At 44.7% G+C, this 19,401-nt stretch overlaps 1 protein-coding gene across 7 annotated transcripts in view; it reads right to left on the bottom strand.

Moving 5' to 3' along the window:
* Positions 1 to 1,079: 1,079 nt before the first annotated feature.
* AZIN2 (antizyme inhibitor 2) overlaps positions 1,080 to 19,401 on the bottom strand; it is a 41,319-nt gene continuing 22,997 nt past the window's right edge. For all 7 annotated transcript variants that reach the window (XM_020896040.2, XM_020896042.2, XM_020896039.2 and 4 more), the window contains 4 exons: positions 19,157 to 19,319; positions 17,605 to 17,717; positions 4,243 to 4,457; positions 1,080 to 1,313 (listed from right to left, as the gene is read on the bottom strand). In XM_020896040.2, coding sequence (XP_020751699.2) covers positions 1,175 to 1,313; positions 4,243 to 4,457; positions 17,605 to 17,717; positions 19,157 to 19,319 — 630 coding nt within the window. In that variant the 3' untranslated portion in view covers positions 1,080 to 1,174. The remainder of the gene's footprint in view (positions 1,314 to 4,242; positions 4,458 to 17,604; positions 17,718 to 19,156; positions 19,320 to 19,401) is intronic.

Raw genomic sequence — 19,401 nt, 5'->3', positions numbered from 1 at the left:
CAGTTTCTTTTTGAGGTAATGGACATGTTCTAGAATTAGATAGTGGTGATGGTTGCACAAACTCTGTGAATATACTAAAAACTACTGAATTCTACACTTTGAAAGGGTGAGTTTTAGGGAATATAAATTATATCTTTTTTAATTGCAAAAGAAAAATCTCTAGGATCACCCATTAACAGCTGGGGGAACTCTAAAATCTGAACTCCTTTGCTAAGCAGCTCACACACCCCACGTGCATAGTTTTATGACCCTAACAATGTGAAGTCCTGATGAGAACTGCCAAGCTGAGGAGACGCGGGCCTCAGGGCCCTTGACACCGGATGTGGCAGTAGTCTATGTTCAACCACGTGCTAACAGTCACTGCCTGAATAAGCAAAACCAGCCATGTATTTGTATTGCTCTGATTGCCTTGCTGACCTGCAAGGAGAGGATGGGTAGGGGATCTCCTTAGAACCTCCCAAGTACCCACCTCTTTGCTCTTCATCTTTGGTAGGAACTCCCAAAAGCTGTGTCAAATATTCAATTGCCCCCACTTTAGGCCAGGACTTAAGCTGGGTATTGGGGACACCCAGAGACACCTCCTCAGCCATGAGCTGCAGCTCCAGTGCTACAGGGAGGCAACCCTGACCCCCACCCCAACCCCTGACCACTCTGCCTTCCTCATGATGCCAGCATGGAACTTGGGGAAACAAGAGAGGTGAATCAGAGAAGCTGGGCGCCAGTAGGGGAGGCCCACACTGCAGCGTGAGGTTATCAGTGTAGGATGGGGAAGTCTCAGCCCTGGCCTAACCCAGGCTGCTTTGTGAACTGAACTGCCGATTGCACTGGAGTATTAAAAAACCTAAATATTTTATTTGCTTCATATTTACAAAGATGAGAAGGAGACCAAGGGAGACCCCCAAGAACACCCCCACACCTGGCTGACCAGGCCCCTTGCGCTGCAGAGGAGGCAGACACAGCTGGAAGGGACAGGATTTATGTTGCATACTTGAGCTACAGCGAGTGTAAGACTGGTCCTATTTACAGGGCAGAAACACTACAGGTGGAGCGTGGGGGTGGCAGAGCGAGCACCAGAGTCCTGGCCAGAGGGTGCCTCTGCTTGCCACTTTCCCCACCTCTCCCAGAGGCATCTCTGGGGCCCCGCTGGGGTTCTCCGGGGGGGAACGGGGCCCGCTCACATGATGCTTGCTGGGGTGAAGACGGGGCCCATGCACAAGGTGTCCGTGATCTCCCAGCCACAGGACAGAGGCTTGCACATGCCCTCGGCGTCCTCGTCCTGTTCTGCAGGCAGCAGCTGCCCTTGCAGGGCTTCCCTGCAAGGGAGAGGGGGTCTCTTGAGGCAGCTGGCATGGGGCCAATAGGCCAAGAACTACCCATGGCTCCTGCACTGGGGCCCCCTCTTCCCCCACTGCTGTCTTCTCCCCAGAGCCTAACCCACAAGGGAAAGGAACCCACATTCACTGATGTGCCCATTATTGTGCCGGGCACTTCACTTACAGTCTAACTGTATCCTCCCAAAACCCTGTAAGGGTGACTTATTGTCCCCATTTTACTCCAAGCAAACCAACTTAGAAGTTACCTGCCCAAGGTCACATCTCCAGAAGGAGGTAGAACTAGGACTCAACCCAACACTCACTTCAAAGCCCACATTCTTCATACCCCAGGCTTAGTACTTAAAAAATAAAAATCTGTCCTTCCCTCAAAAATCCTACAAACCATTTCTCCTACATCCTCACATTAATAAACAGCTCCTGTCCTGGCCACAAGTTGGAGATCTTGTTCCCACACCCAGCTGAGCCCCATTCCTGAGCATCCCCAAAGGCACCCACTTCTCTCCATTCCCACTGACACCACCATCTCTAGCCAGGAAAGCACAGTCTTTCAGACAAGTTCGACCCAGGTTCATCTTTCCAAAAAGCAAATCCCTTCTGAGTTGCCAGCAGTTCCCCTCCACTCTCAGACCACACAAGATCTTGCCCCTGCCAGCCTCTCCCACCACGCACAATGGTGCAGCCATCTCTGGGCTCACATCCCATCCCAGGCACATCCTATGCACATCCAGTCTCTGCCTGCATCATCAACCCTTAGTTGAGTCCCACAGCACAGTGTACTCCTTGATAACAATGAGCGTTCAATATCTGCTTCCCTGATAATCCTCCAGCTACAGCCGGGCAGGGGATGTACCTGAGCTACTCATTGGCTAGTGCTCCTGAGAGCAAGTAAACGCACACTTGGTGGGGGGGGGGGGGGGGGTGGACGCTGGAAGGAGGACAGGGAAAGAGCACTGGGTTCAGTATCAAGAGGCCAGGGTTGGGGCAGCATGACAGCCTGTTGCTTACTTCTGCCAGGATCTGCTTCCCAGGACCCTCCCTCTTCCATCTACATCTTCCCTCCCCTCCTTTCATACTTCCAACCTATTCCAGTCCCCCATCTCCCCCTTTTGCCGATGTGTGCAATTCAGCAGCAAATCAGTAGTCAGTCCAGTCAGGCCATTCCCTTCCAGGTGGGAGGTACTCTAGGCCAAGCGCCCTCTGTCTGAACCTCTGTTTCATTATCTAAATGGGTTTTGAAAGATAAAGTTTCTTAGAATCCCTCACTGGCTCCCCACTGCCTTCAAGATCAAGGCCAACCTGGGCCTCCAAGGTCCTTCTTGACCAAATCTTCCCTTCATGCCACTGCAGCTAGACAAAGCCACTTAAAACTCTGGATGAACTGGACTCTGCTAGTGTGTGTGTGTGTGTGTGTGTGTGTGTGTGCAGGTCCAATCCCTGGCTTACCATGTTCTCAGATGCTCATTTACCCTCCAGGAGCCAGCACAGAGCCAGATTCAAAAGAGGACATGCCCAGGAGGCCCCTTTGATATGGGGAATTTTTTGACGTGGCCATTTCAATACATCAGAATTTTATGTTCCTAGTAATGTGTGCACCTGACTCTGTGCAACTTCATCCACCTGTGTTTGCTGACGATGGAGCCAGGATAAATAAGGAAGCCTGTTTTGATGATTGTTTTTTTACATTTGGTGTTTTTTGGGGGTTTTTTTTTGCCTTGTCAAAACACCCATGATTTCAAAATGGCAGCATCAGCCTATCCCGTGCAGAGAGTAGGAGCGGCAGGTTTGTTGACTGGATGGACTACAGGTGACTCTGATCCCATGCCCAGTCAGGCCTGCCGTTTGGGACCATTGTTCCTGGGGTGAGGGGAGCTCAAGCCCCCAGCATGTCCCTGGGGGCACAGGCTTCGCTCATCCTCCAGGACCCAGCATAAAAGCCCCTCCCAATGGCTCCTGCTCTCTGCAGCCGTCTCCCCAGCCCCATAAGGGGGGGCTCTTCACTGCTGAGCAGCTGTGTGACCTCAAGCAAGTGACCTCTGTTGTGTCAACACCAATTCCATAGTGTTTTGTGTTTGAGTAAAAGAAAATCATCACATGATGCCTAGTGTAGAGCCTGACAGAAGGGCCCAGGACTTTCTTTCAGTCTTGTCTCACTGGATCCCTGTGCTGGTCTGGCGCAGGCATGCTCAGTGAGCAGCCACCCGACTGGTCAGTTCTTTCTACACCTGCCCTTGTATTCCCTTCATCCACCCAGTAGCCAGAGTGATCTTTCTAAAATCCAAATCGGACCATGTCACCCCCAGACTTCCAATCAGTCCCTGCTAGCTGCTTCTGGAAGCTCTTAGCTAGCCTTCATGGCCCTTCCCATGTCCAGCCCTGCTCCCTCTCCAGCCCCGACCAACCTCATGTTTCTTGAAGGCATGTTCACCCCCAATTCCTTCTAAAATCCAAATCGAACCATGTCCCCCCCATGGAAGGTCCTTCTTCCATGGGGGACCTTGGCACAGAAGCCCCTTCCTGCCCTTCCAGCCACTTAACTCACACCAGGCTTTGAGTTCATCCTTCTTTCCTCAGGAAGGTCGATCTGGGCCTCAGGGAGGTGAGGGTGGGGATCTAAGCTTCCAAAAGTGCTTAGAGGGCTCCGGGCCCTCCCCACAGCACTGTATTCTTGGGCTCACCTGTCTGCTTCTGTGTCCCTCCAGGGCTCTGAGCTCCCCAAGGGAAGCGCGGCCTCATTAAAGGTCACAGCCAGGTGCCCAGCACAGGCCTCACTTGAAATCAGCAGCCAAGGATTGCTTGTCCCGTTGGATTACACAGGGGCAGGGCCCCAAACCTGGGGCTCCCCATGTGGCTTCTGTCCAGCCCGCCCCTTCTCCAATCCCCACTCCATTTCCCAGCAGGGCCCCCTTACCAGGCCACCCGGGACATGGCATAGGTGATGCGGCAGGTCTGGGCACCCCTGAGGAGGGAACCCATGCCCACGGTGTAGGCGCCCATGTTCTCAAAGACCAGCCAGTCCCCTACGTGTAGCTGCGGCAGCCACAGGCCCTCAGCTATGCAGTCACAGCCACTGGCCGCCGGGCCCCGCAGGCTGCTGCAGCACAGGGTCTGGTCCGTGGACGGTTTCTGCAGGAGAGAGGGGCAGTCAGCTTTCCCGGGCAAACGTGCACAGTCTGAGCACTCCCTCCCTCCAAAGCCTGCACGGCTCCCAGAGCACACGGGGCCTCCGAGCCTGCCTTTAAGGCCCTCCCACTTATCTGCACTCATTGCCTCCTGCACTCAGAAGCCACAGTGCCTGGTCTTAAATGCAGGCTCCAACACTTGCTAGCTGTGTGACCTTGGGCAAGGTATGTAATCCCCAGTTTGCTTATTTGTAAAATGGGAATAATAGCAGTTACTTACCTGCCAGGGTCAGTGAAAGGATACATGAGTATAGGAAGAGTACGTAGACCAGACGTGTGTAGACCACACGGTGAGGGCCCAGTAGGTTAGCACCATCTTTATTAATTGGTGGTGTTGCCGTCAGCTTCTGGCTTCAGTCTTCACTGGAGTATCTGCCACTTTGCAGACCCTGGGCGTTTCCCCACCTCTGCAAGCCCTTTCCCCTCCCTCAAATCGAGACTGTCCTCTGCGCCCAGCCCTGCGGCTCCTTCTGTGCAGGCCGTCATGATCCCCTCCTTCCAGGCCTGGCCCAGCAACAGGAGCCAGAAGGACACCAGTGAGTGAGACTGTCCCTCAGGCTCCCGCAGCACTCAGTCTGGTGACGAGGACCGGCCTCCCACAGACGGCCACAGGCTGACCTGGCAGAGGTCACAGAGGGCCTCACAGAGTCAACAGAATTACTCCCATTTCAGAGAAACCGAGGTTCTAAGAGGTTAAGTGACTTACCCAAAGACACAACTAACAATGACATAACATTTTTACTTTTTTCTTAAGTGACTTCCAAATCCAGAAAAATCTGTAGCACAGACCATCTGAGGACAACCAAGATATCAGGGCCATTTGTCACAGTGTAGGGATGCTGCAGGTTGTGACTGGAGTTGTGGAGCTGTGACTCCCCGGGTAAACCCTGTTTCTGTCCCCTCCCTCCCCTCACCCCTGGCTCCCCAAGCCATCCGCGTGCTATTCCCTGAGGTCCTAAACCTACCAACTCCTAATCTTCCTTTAGATCTCAGTTTCCCCCGGAAGCCTTTACTAAGGCTCTGCAACCTTTGCCTTCATAGCATTTCCAATCATTTATAATTAGATATTTAAGAAGTGTATCTCCTCAGGCCCGTCTTCCCGTCAGACCATAAATTCGGTTGAGTCCAGAGATCACGACAGTCTTGTTTACCCCCATCTCCTCCAAGCCTAGCAGTCTGGCATACAGTAGGCACTTCGTGAAGACAACTTAAGTGAATGAATGAATGAATGAATGAACAGGGAATACATGAGTGATGGGAAAGAGCAAAAAAGAAAAAGAAGGTACAAATAGAAGCTCTCCAAGAGCCTAGGAGGAGGCAAGCAGAGGAGACCAACGGAAGGCGGGGGAAAGGCGTTGCGGTACCTCAGCGGGAGCAGGAAGAGCCATGAGCGGAAATAACACTCGTGTGACAAGAAGTTACTGCATGAGCCATTGGTTTCATTAATAAAGACACGCACATGTTACTAAACTCAAACGTGAGAACTTTCCATTCATTCATTCATTCAACAGATACTTGTTAAGCACCTACTATGTGCCAGGCTCTGATCTAAGAGCCTGGGATGCAACAGTGAACACACAAAAAAAGTTCCTGTGCTCGGGAACCTCACATGCTAGAAAAAGGAGTCAAATCACTGCATCCTTGTTCATACAACTTAACACTCTTGTTCACAAGCTTCTTATTAATGAGTAAAATTCATCCCAGTTGCTCTGAATTATTTCCCTTAGTTCCAATTGTTAAAAAACAATAAGCTGACTTTTAAAGACGTGAGGGGAAATGCTACATAAATGTATCCATGAGGATCCTTAAGAAATCCTTAAGAAAATAGGTTTCAAAGCTTCTTCCACAATAAAATGAAAAAAAAAAAGGCACCCTTGAGTTATAATCAGATATCTCTCACTTATTAGTGGTATAAATTTAAAATGGGTAGAAAGGAAAGATTTTAAAATTTCACAGGAAATAAGGCAATTACCATTTACAACCTTTTTTACAAAAAAGGAAACAAAAAAGGAATCAGCAAAATAAATGTTCAAAAAGCATGCAGGGGCAGGCTTTTAACTCTCAGTTCTGTTTTTAAGTCGGAAAACTGAGCGGAAATGGACAAGCACCTGTAAAAATACAAGAAACCCAATCAGCTACTAGGGTCCCCCTCTGAGAGAGCAGGCAGAGGGTCCTACTTTAAAAGCACACCCACCACTACTTCACACTTCATCTGGGGGGCAGTTGCAATTACCATTTTACAGATGAGAAAACTCGGAAGAAGTGACCTGCTCTGCGTTGTGGAGGGAGTGAGTGGCACAGCTCCTGGGGGTCCCAGACAAGGGCCCTCTGAGCTGCACCTGGATGGCAGCTTTCCTCAAAAAGGCCCAATGCGAGAACAGGTCCACAGAAGAAACCCACGAAACATTTAAAATGGCACATGGCTCTGATGGAATCCCTAAATTGTTCCCCAACTTTTAAAGCATACATAAGTTAGCTCCTATACTGCATAAAGTGTACAAAAATATTTAAAAAAAAAAAACAGGATGAACAAGGGCAGCACACAAAAAGGAAAAAGAAGAAACATAACAAAAGCCTATGATCAAAATCTCACTTGTGAACATACAGGCAAAAATCCAAAATGAAACCCGAGCTAATCAAATCCATACTCTTATTCAAAAAATCACTTTCAATGGTCAGATGATTTAAATGGAAGGCAGAGACAATGAACAAGGTGATCACTGGCTTCATCGTAACATGGAAAATATAGATCTACAATTCAAATTTAATTTTCCCAATATATGTCAACATGGCATTAAATAGCCTATAGCACCCCTTCTTGATTGAAACTACAGACAAAATTAAACTCCACAATAAAGAGAAACTATTTAAAATAAGGAGCCAACTCTAACTTAATGGAGATATACTAAAATGGCTTCATTTCAGAACTAGAAGCAACCTTAGTTATTAAAATTAAGCCCCCTCATTTTCCAGATGAAGAAACTACAGAAACAGGACCCAGAGAGGTTAAGTAACTTGCCTAATGTTACTCAGCTACTAGATGGCAGAGCCAAAAACCAGACCCATGTCTTCTGACTCCAAGTCTGAACCTTTCTGTCATTTCTATTTTATATAGCATGAGAAATGCTGACAATAGCTATTATCTGGAAGAAAAAGAAACAAAAAGGTATACTATAGAAAAATAAAGAAATAAAATATTATACTGCAGACAAAGCTTGCCCACCTAGAAAATTCAGAGGGGAGAGGAGTAGTTACTAGAGATTAGTGAGTTTTTACATGTAAGCCGATGTCTCAGCTTAAACACATGGGGTACCATCTCCACTCACACAGTAATGAAAGCATTAAGTTACTAAACTCAGGGATGTATCTGGGCCACAATAATACTTAACCCATGAAAATAATAAAACCTTGAAAGGAGAGATAAAATACAAGGACTCTACCTTCTCCTAGCTGTAAAAACTTAGTAAAGCAAAAAAGAGAATTTCCTCCAATTTAAGAAACAAATAAGCTACTACTAATTAAAAGCCGCAGAGATAGAGATCCAATTTCATTTTTTGCCTACAGACAACCAGATGACCTAGCATCATATATTAAGCAATTCCCAATGATGTGCTTTGCAAGCCTTGTCAAAATCAAGTTTCCAGATATAGGTGGGTTTTTTGTGTGTGTGCTCTAAAATTTGCTGGTCTATGTTTTTATGCCACTCTCCAAACCAAACTGTTTTAATAAACTTCTACTATTTTAGTGGTTATTCCAGATATTTACTTTGTAATATGTATACCTAAGGTAGTCTAAAATCAGTCAACATCTTTACCTTCTGCTCAAGCAACTGAAGGGCTTCTAAGGTGGTGCTAGTGGTAAAGAACACGACTGCCAAGGCAGGAGACTTAAGAGATGTGGGTTCGATCCCTGGGTTAGGAAGATCCTTTGGAGGATGGCATGGCAACCCACTCCAGTATTCCTGCCTGAAGAACCCCATGGACAGAGGAGCCTGGTGGGCTACAGTCCATAGCGTCACACAGAGTTGGACATAACTAAAGCAACTCAGCACACACACACAAGAAATTCAAAACCTTAGAATATGAACTTGGTCACTCTACCTCCCAAATTACATTCTATTGCTATCCAGTGTAGGTTGATAGATTGAAGCTGCTATTTCACTATCTTCTGCCTTCCATTGTTATGGGAGGAAAATAAGCTATAAGTCTAATTAATATTCTTCTACATGTATTCTTTTATCTGTCTCATTTCTCTCACTAGTTTTATGATCTTCTTCTGCCTTTGATATTCAGTTTCACTAATACATTGTTGACATATGGATTTATTTTTAGGCAACATACTTGGAATTTGTTGGATTTCCTGAATCTGAGAATAAATGTTCCTCCCATTAACTCTCTGCCAGCTATTCATTTTTAATTTTATTTATTTTGCCTCAGTTCCAAATCTACCCTTCTTCGCCCTGCTTTGTATACTAGAGTGAGACATTTCTTCCTTTCTAGCCAGCCTTATGTTGTTGATATTGCTAAGTCATGTCTGACTCTTTTGCAACCCCATGGACTGTAAACCAGGCCACTCTGTCCATGGAATTTCTTAGGCAAGAATACTGGAATGGGTTGCCATTTCCTTCTCCAGGGAATCTTCCTGACCCAAGGATCAAACCCACGTCTCCTGAATTGGCAGGCAGATTCTTCATCACTGAGCAACCAGGGAAGCCCAGATAGCTCTATGTTAGGCTTTGTCAATATAAGTTGCTGGAAAAATACTGCAAGGGCAGATCAGGAAGAAGGGACTCTCTCCCTTTTAGCCTGCTGTTTTCCATGTAGCCACCTTTCGCTCAGGGTATGAGGGTGTGGTTGCGTTCACCTTGGTGGCCCTCAGTTCAACTTTGGCCTGCACAGTCCCACCAGCTTCTCTCCACTCCACAGCAGACTACTTCTGCAATTCATTTGTGTTGGCAACCCTCTGAAAGTTTCCTTGCCACTGGAAGGCTGCATATCATAGCCTTTCCTCAAAGGTTTCAATCTCAGACCTGCAGGGAGGAGCCCTCCTCTAAGGTGCTTCATTTTTCACTCTCCCTTACCAGATGTAGTAAGTGCTTTTATCCTTTTCAATAATTAGGCATCTTTAAAGTTAGCAATTCTTTATATTGAATTTTCCCTGTTCAAACTACTTGTCTTGTTTCTGTATCCTGATACAATCTCTTTCTGAAACTATGATTAGACATTATGCCCTCTCACTCTATCTACCACTTTCTTTGTCTTTCTTCTTTTCTATTTGTCTCTTTCTGCTACATTTGCAAAGTTCCTTCAGCTCTGTTCCCATTCCTTCTTTATTTTCCCATATCTTCTCTCTTCAACTGTCTCTAATATCTTACTTTGTTGTTGTTTAGTTGTTAAGTTGTGTCTGGCTCTTTTGCATGGACTATAGCCCACGAGGCTCTTCTGTCCATGGAATGTCCCAGGCAAGAATACTGGAGTAGGTTGCATTTTCTTCTCCAGGGGATCTTTCTGACCCAGGGATCAAACCCACATCTCTTGAATTGGCAGGTGGATTCTTTACCACTGAGCCACCTGGGAAGCCCCAATATCTTGCTTACCCTGTGTATGATTTCAATGTTCATATATTTAATTTCTAGAAATTCTATTTAGTTATTTTAAAAATCTGTTAGATCATGTTTTTATATATGCTTACTTTTGGTAAGCAGAAGTAATTTTCAATTTATATATTTTCAATTTCTTATTTCTTTAAACATGGTAAATATTTTTGTTTTATTTTTCAGTTCAGTTCAGATGCTCAGTCATGTCCGACTCCTTGCAACCCCATGGACTGCAGCATGCCAGGCTTCCCTGTCCATCACCAACTCCAGGAGCTTACTCAAACTCATGTCCATCGAGTCAGTGATACCATCCAACCATCTCATCCTCTGTCTTCCCCTTCTCCTCCCACCTTCAATCTTTCCCAGCATCAGGGTCTTTTCAAATGAGTTAGTTCTTCTCATAGGTGGCCAAAGTATTGGAGCTTCAGCTTCAGCATCAGTCCTTCCAATGAATATTCAGGGTTGATTTTCTTTAGGATGGACTGGTTGGATCTCCATGCTGTCCAAGGGACTCTCAAGAGTCTTCTCCAACACCACAGTTCAAAAGCATCAATTCTTCAGTGCTCAGTTTTCTTTATAGTCCAACTCTCACATCCATACATGACTACTGGAAAAACTATAGCCTTGACTAGATGGACCTTTGTTGGCAAAGTAATGTCTCTGCTTTTTAGTATGCTATCTATGTTGATCATAACTTTTCTTCCAAGGAGCAAGTGTCTTTTAATTTCATGGCTGTGGTCACCATCTGCAGTGATTTTAGAGCCCCCCAAAATAGAGTCTGTCACTGTTCCCATTGTTTCCCCATCTATTTGCCATGAACTGATGGGACCAAATGCCATGATATTAGTTTTCTGAATGTTGAGCTTTAAGCCAACTTTTTCACTCTCTTCTTTCACTTTCATCAAGAGGTTCTTCTTTGCTTTCTGCCATAAGGGTGGTGTCATCTGCATATCTAAGGTTATCGATATTTCTCCCAGCAATCTTGATTCTAGCTTCTGCTTCACCAGTCCAGCATTTCTCATGATGTACTCTGCATATAAGTTAAATAAGCAGGGTGACAATATATAGCCTTGAAGTACTCCATTCCCTATTTGGAACCAGTCTGTTGTTCCATGTCCAGTTCTAACTATTGCTTCCTGACCTGCATACAGATTTCTCAGGAGGCAGGTCAGGTGATCTGGTATTCCCATCTCTTGAAGAATTTTCCAGGTTGTTGTGATCCACACAGTCAAAGGCTTTGGCATAGTCAATAAAGCAGAAGTAGATGTTTTTCTGGAACCCTCTTGCTTTTTCAATGATCCAACGGATGTTGGCAATTTGATCTCCGGTTCCTCTGCCTTTTCTAAATCCAGCTTGAACATCTGGAAGTTCACGGTTTATGTACTGTTGAAGCCTGGCTTGGAGAATTTTGAGCATTACTTGACTAGCGTGTGAGATGAGTGCAATTGTGCAGTAGTTTGAGCATTCTTTGGCATTGCCTTTCTTTGGGACTGGAATGAAAACTGACCTTTTCCAGTCCTGTGGCCACTGCTGAGTTTTCCAAATGTGCTGGCATAGTGAGTGCAGCACATTCACAACATCATCTTTTAGGATTTGAAATAGCTCAACTGGAGTTCCATCACCTCCACTAGCTTTGTTCATAGTGATGCTTCCTAAGGCCCACTTGACTTCTCATTCCAGGATGCCTGGCTCTAGGTGAGTGATCACACCATCGTGATTATCTGGGTCATGAAGATCTTTTTTGTATAGTTCTTCTGTGTATTTCTGCCACCTCTTCTTAATATCTTCTGCTTCTATTAGGACCATACAATTTCTGTCCTTTATTGTTCCTGTCTTTGCATGAAATGTTCCCTTGGTATCTCTAATTTCCTTGAAGAGATCTCTAGTCTTTCCCATTCTATTGTTTTCCTCTATTTCTTTGCATTGATCCCCGAGGAAGGCTTTCTTACCTCTCCTTGCTATTCTTTGGAACTCTGCATTCAAATGGGAATATCTTTCCTTTTCTTCTTTGCCTTCTCTTTCTCTTCTTTTCACAGCTATTTGTAAGGCCTTGTCAGACAACCATTTTGGCTTTTTGCATTTCTTTCTCTTGGGGATGTTCTTGATCACTGCCTCCTGTACAATGTCACAAACTTACATCCATAATTCTTCTGGAACTCTTGTCAGATCTAATCCCTTGAATCTATTTGTCACTTCCACTGCATAAATGTAAGGGATTTGATTTAGGCCATATCTGAATAGTCTAGTGGTTTTCCCTACTTTCTTCAATTTTTAGCATCTGATAATTCCAGTACATGACATAATTGCAGCTTTAAATCTGCTCTCTATTGGCGTATGCTGGCTCCCCCTCATGGTGACTTGTTTCTTTGTGTTTTGTGATTTTTTTATTGTGAGCTCATGTGCTTAAAACTTTATCTGTGAAAATTATTAAAAGCCTAACTTGAAGATTCCTCAAGAGAGAGTTTGTGTTTGCTTCTGCAAGATAAATTCTAGGCTTCAGGCTTCCAGATCACACAGTTAATACGAATTTGGGCAACAAACCCAAGAAAAGACTAGCTGTACCTTCAAATTCGCAATTTTTTGCTCTCTTCCAACCACTAACAAGATCAAAATAGACACATTTTCTTTGTCCTCCTCTGTGGGGGCTTTTCCTAGTATTCTCTTACACTAATGACGATGTACTTTTTTAGGGTTCCCAGCTTTATATGAGGGATCTTATCAGATTCTCTATCTTGGCTAGTCCCTAGGAACACTCATAGCTATCAAAACTGAAGATGAGTGCTAAAAGGATTCCACATACACCCCCAGAGAGAAGGCCAGTTTCAGAGTTAGGTTTTCTCTCTGGATTAATTCACTTAACATATTGGAACAGTCACTATTGTACATGCTTGGGACACACTAGTGAACAAAATAGACAAAGATCCTTGTCCTCCGAGGATTTATAGTCTAGCAGGAGGGACAAAAACAAAGAGGTAAATTATATACTATGTTATAAAGTAATTTAAAAACAGATTAGGTGAGGGGTACAGGTGTAACATTAAATAAGGTATAAGGTGTCCGGGTGTAAGGAGAGGACTTTTCAGCAAAGACCTACAGGAGGTGAGGAGAGAAACAGGGTGGTACCTAGAAGAGAAGTGATCAGGTCAGAGGGGAAAGCTGGTGCAAAGGTGCTGAGGCAGGAATATGCCTGGTGAGTTCAAGGAGCTGGAGTGATTAGAGTAGGGTGAACAAGGGGATGTGGGTGAGGGAGGTGGTGTGAGAGGTAACAGGGGCAGGTCTCAAAAGGCCTTGGGAGGTCCTGGAAGGTCTCTGGCTTTAATTCAGAGTGAGACAGGAGCCCAAGCAGAGTTTCAGGTAGAAAAGAGATATGATTTGACTTACACTTAAAAGGATCCCTTGGACTGGTAGGTTGACTGACTTTTACGCTAAGTGAAATGGAAATTCCTGCTTTCACTTGTGTATTGACCTCTGAAGATTCCCTGCTATCTTGTAAGTCAGGACACAGTCTTCTTTGTCAGTGGGGAGGCTGTTCAGAGTATCTAGTCTACCACACTGCTGGAAATAGAAGGCACCCCCTACCAGGTTTCTAAACATAGCACAAAGCTGTTGTCCAAAGAACAGGATAAAAACCAGAGATCACTGAAAAATAAAAGCAATGGATAGTATGGCAAAGCAGAAATAAAATAGGATTAGAAATCATTACTTAAGAATTTTTAAGACAAGAACTAACCAGATCCAGACCTGAAAAAGTACTACTGCAATGTATTCCAGATGGAATCCTACTTTTTAAACCATAAATAATTAGAATAAAATACAATGACAAGTGAGAGAACTTGATCTTGGCAACAAGGTGTCTCTGTACAGAGTGGGGTGATCAGAGTTTGTACCCTAAATTTTGCTTCCAAAGATTCTCATAAAACTCCCATGGTACTTGCCCCCTCTGGAACCCTCCCCACACCTAACTATACCTTGCATTTATGAAGTATTAACACACATTTATTGAACTGAATCTTTACACCCTACATATGTCATTTTAGACCACTCAGTGAATATTTAAAATGTTTATAAATAACAAGTCTACCTAACATATCAGTAAAGAAAATCAGTCCTGGAGAAGGTAATGGCAATCCACTCCAGGATTCTTACCTGGAGATGCCCTCGGACAGAGAAGCCTGGTGGGCTATGTCCGTGGGGTCGGTTGAAAAAGAGTCAGACACAACTTAGTGACTAAACAAAACCATGCTAAAAATACTTTCAAAAGTAAAGGATATTTTTTTACCTCCGTTGTTGCTTTTAAAATAGCATTTTAAAAAGATAAAATTAATATGCCCAAACATTGTTATAGAAGACAGAGTTACTAAGTTGTTAATAAAAGACAAAGTTACTAAGTTATTATATATCCAGGGCTTCTCTGGGAGACAAAGGTTATATACTGGCTTCTAATTTAAAAGTATTCACTTTAGCAAACATGATTTTGCTTTGGTTGGCCTTTTATAGTTTACATAAAATGAAGTTGATTTTCCTCAATTTTATGATTTAGATATTTCCCATATTGAGCAAATACTGAAATTTGAATTAATATAAAAAAGAAAACCATGTCTCATAATATGTTTTTTTTAAGTTAAAACAATGTGCACTATGACACTTAAAGAAATGAAAGTAAAATTTGACAATAGTCATCTCTGAATAGTGGGATTAGTGGATTATTACTTTTTGTGCTAAATTTTCTCCAGTAAATTTTCTATGTATTTATTCTACATATATATGTAAATATATATATATATATATTTACACACACACCATAAACATATGGTAAATCTATAACCCGCAGAGCAGGGAGAAAGAGATAAATATCCTTACTATTAATTGCAGAACACTTAGCTAAGACATATGAGAGCGTGTTGAAATATCTATGAAAGAAGGCTTTACACTTGTCAAAGAAACAAAAATGAAAGACTGAGGTATACCATTTCAGGTAAATTAGCCACCAAGAAAAAGGTTTCAGCATGTAATGCTGGTGAGCTTATTGTGAAATAGCACTACTGGTAATAATACATATTAGTCCAAGCGTGGAGGAAAACAATCTAACAATATATATGAAGAAGAATAAAAATGCTTAAATCCTCTTACTCAGTAACCCTATTCCAGAGACTCACCATAAGAAAATGGTTTTTAAAAGGGAATATACTTTAAGCAGGTACGTTGAGCCAGCTATACAAGAATATACAAGCTATACAAAGAATATTTTTTTGACAGAGGATACTCAAAGAAACATGAATAAGAATAACAAAAAATTAGCAATGCCCAAATGCTAATGAAGACATTTTACAAGGAGGCAGTGATTTTACAAGGAGACAATCATTTTATAGGAAAGTAGTTCAGAGTTTGGTCTTTAGCAACAGACAGATAATCAAAGATGAATAAGACATGAACCCTACCCCAAGGGTCTACAGTTTAAAACACTGCCATTTATTAACTGTGTGACTTTGAGTAAGTTCCTTCACCTCCCTATGCTCAGTTTTCTCACCTGTAAAATCAACTATAAAAACCATTTATAAGGGAATATCTGAACACTCACAAGGTGACAAGGGATACTACGGAATTGCTTAGTTTTTAGTTTGATGATGATACTGTGTTTCTTAAGTCCTTATATTTTAGACGTTAAGTACTAAAATATTTTTGAAAAAAATGCAGTAACATTTGTTCTGTACTTTTTGTACTTTTCTCATAACATTGTAGTCTGTGTACTTCTCTGTGTGTGTGTGTGTGTGTATCACACACACGTTTCTACTCAGCAAGATTGTATTTCCAAGGCACAAGCAATCCTTCCTCACCTACTACCTTCCGGAGACCTCAGTGCACATGGAAGGTGCTCAAATATTTGTTGAATTAAACGAACAAACAAACAAAAAAGGCCATACATATTCCAATGATGAGAAAAATACCCTGAAGCAAGGATTATGTTTAATATGACTTTTTCTACCTGAGGTAGACCTGAGCACAACCGTAGCTCATTTACTATGTGTGCTGTCGTCTACACAGTGTCTCCATGGCCACACTTCGGGCCCCACCCTAGGTATGGTCTCCTAAGTGGCTGACAGCCCGAAGAAGGAACCTGAGCACCCCCCAGAGGAGAAGCAGCATAGACCACTGAAGGAGTTAGGAACATTCTGGTGCCCAAGTCAGGAATACCAGCTGGAGACTGATCCACCAGGCTCCTGGGGCAGGTGTGGTGCTGGGCTGGGACCACAGCCCTGCTCCTCGGAGGAGCTGATGAAGGCAATGGGGAGTGGGTCAGGGATGGTCTGCAAGAGGACGAAGGAGCTGGGACTGGGAAGGGGACTAGGAAGCGACTGCTGCCTGCTGTATAACCTGGGGCTTGGCTGGCCTAGGCCGGTCCTTCCCCTGTGCGGTAGGATGTGGGAGACCACAGGAATGCAAGCAACGCTAGTGCATCACCGTAGAAAACTGAATTCCTGAGCACTTCATCATCGGGGAGGCTCACTCAGACAACGATGCAGCTATGGAATGAGGACTCATCCAGTTGCGGGGGGTGGGGGGGGGGCGCCTGGAGGAGGGAAGCTCCCTCTGCCTGAAGTAGAGGACAGGCAGGAAGAGCTACAAAGAGGAGCCCACATCTGGTTGACTCTGGGGGGAGAAAAAGATGGAAAGAAAAACAACAGCACATATTGAAAACTCACGGTGGTCTAGGTGCTGGTTAGGCACTTAAGCTTCCTTCCTGAAGCAGGACCACACAAAGGCCTGTGAAAACACAAGTGTGTCTGATTTTCTTTCCCCTCGTAATGAAGCCCACTAAAGCTGCCAAAGGCCCTGGGCTGGATTCGGCAGGCTAGGAGGAATGTTCTATCTATTCCTGTTCCCTTGTTAACATGGAAAAACTCAATAAAATGAATTTTGAGAGACTTCCCTGGTGATCCAGTGGTTAAGAATCTGCCTTGCAATGCAGGGGATGCAGGTTCGATCCCTGGTCAGGGAACTAAGATCCCCACATGCTATGGGGAAACGAAGCCCACGAAGCACAATGAAGACCCAGCCCACAAGCAGTGATCAGAGATGGATGTCAAGATAGACTCAGGAAGCTCAAAAACAGGAAACCAAACAGACAGCTGCTAGAATTAGATGGCCTAAAATATTACATGGTTATCAAGAAGCGTGTTGTTAAAGATTCGTGAATGGCATGGAAAGAGTCACATCCCATATGAAGTGGAAAAAAATCAGGTTACAAATGAATATGATCCCAACTTTATGGGGGGAAAGTATAACACATTTTTTAAAAGACTAAAATCTAAATATTCAAGGGTTCTATCTCTATGTGGTGGAATTAGGGGTGATAAGCTTCTTCATTCTTAGCATCTGTTTTCTCCAACGAATATGTTTTACTTTTTCAAAATTAGATAACAACACACACCAAAAAAAAAAATGTTATTTAAATGCACTCACACAATTGAAAACAGGCCCAGCAGGGCAGGCTCACCTTCTGCAGGATGGGGGTAGGGCAGGTGTTGTCAAACAGGACTGAGTTGAAGATTCCATACACGCCCTCACTGAGATGGTACATGATGGTCTTAGGGGCGGAACCGGTTTCCTCTGCAGGGAGGGGAGGGATCGGGGGGCACAAGCAGCATGTGAGGGGGTGGGACAACGGTGGGCTCAGCAAGAAGACAGTAGGGCTTCCCCCTCCTCAGCTATGGGGCGGCTCCTGCCTCCTCCTGTGTTCATGGCTGGGTTGGAAACACCTTGCAGCTAAGCAACCCTGCCTAGGACACACTCCAGGCTTGCATCTGAGCCCTTGATGCCCCAGCAAAGGCTGAAGAGCAGCCCACCAGAACTCAGGACCCCAAGAGATTGAGTCACCAGCTCAGAAGCACACAATGGGGCAATGCATGAGCTGGAATGAGAAGTCAGGTCTCCAGGCTGGACTAGAGAGTATAATCCCAGATCTGGAAAGGAGGCCAGAAGAATTCCATCCCTATGCACACATATACACACAGAAGACCTTCCACCTGGAGCCCACCACCCGTCTCTGGGAAAAGCACCCAGACCTTTAGGCTGGGGGTCCCAGAGCAGAGAAAAAAGCTCTAAGATCAGAGTCAGACCTCTTACTCAAGAGGCTGCTGGGAGGACTGATCTATCCAGAAGGTCAGGGAGGAGCACTGATGTTGGCAGTGTGAACAGAGAAGCCTTGAGTCAGCCTGAAAGTGTTAGTCACTTCAGTCATGTCCAGCTCTTTGCAACCCCACAGACTGCAGCCTGCCAAACTCCTGTCCATGAGTCAGCCTAGCCTGGACTTGAACCCTGGCACTGCCCCCTTCTCAGCTGTGTGACCTTGGGTGAGTGACTCAACCTCTTCATGCCTACGTTCTGTCATCTGCAAAATGGGCTTAGATCAATATAAGTTGTTGTCAATTATTTTCATTATGTTGTGAGAAGCAGTAGGGTGAATAAGAGCCTGGACTCTGGAAAGATGACAAACATGGGGTCAAATGCAGGCTTTACCACTTACTAGCTCTTAAGCAATTCACTTGTATACTCTCTGGCTCTCAATTTCCTCATCTGTACTATAAAATGTGTGCTCAGTCATGTCCAACTCTTTGCAACCCCATGCACTGTAGCCCGCCTGGCTCCATGGAATTTTCCAGGCAAGAATACTGCAGTGGGTTGCCATTTCCTTCTCCAGGGAATCTTCCTGACCCAGGAATCAAACCCGTGTCTCTTGTGTCTCCTGCATTGGCAGGCAGGTTCTTTACCACTGCGCCACACAGGAAACCCATATACAATAGGTTTAATAAAGTATCTATTCTCCCCAAGATTGTTTTGACCTCAGTCTTCATAAAATACAAATACGCATGGGGGAAAAAAAAGATGCTAAAAGAGTGCCTTGGGGGTGAGGAGACATGACTGTAAATTTCCCTAAAGAATGACCCAGTCTCCAGACTTCCCCACCCCCTAAAATCAGACCCAGCTCAGCCAACCAGCATCCTCAGCTTTAGGGAAGAACGAGCCTCCACTGCACACCTGGCACCTACCCTCCCTGCCTGGCTGATCCAGAAGAACCTCCTTCTTGGCGATGATGCTGACTGCCAAGGTGAAGGCCGAGGTCACGTAGTAGCGCCCCAGCTTGGCAAGGATGTCCACACCGCAGCCCTCCGGGAAGTACAGGTCCAAGGCTGAGTTGATCACAGAAGCAATCTGAGGGTGGAGAGACAATTATATGTTTGAAATGTGGGGTTTATGCTGGAGACTAGCTACAGCTCCAAGTCTTACTTCTTGA

Source organism: Odocoileus virginianus, chromosome 30 (genome assembly GCF_023699985.2).
Source record: "Odocoileus virginianus isolate 20LAN1187 ecotype Illinois chromosome 30, Ovbor_1.2, whole genome shotgun sequence".
Lineage (NCBI taxonomy): Eukaryota > Metazoa > Chordata > Mammalia > Artiodactyla > Cervidae > Odocoileus > Odocoileus virginianus.
This window is presented reverse-complemented; position numbering and strand designations above follow the sequence as displayed.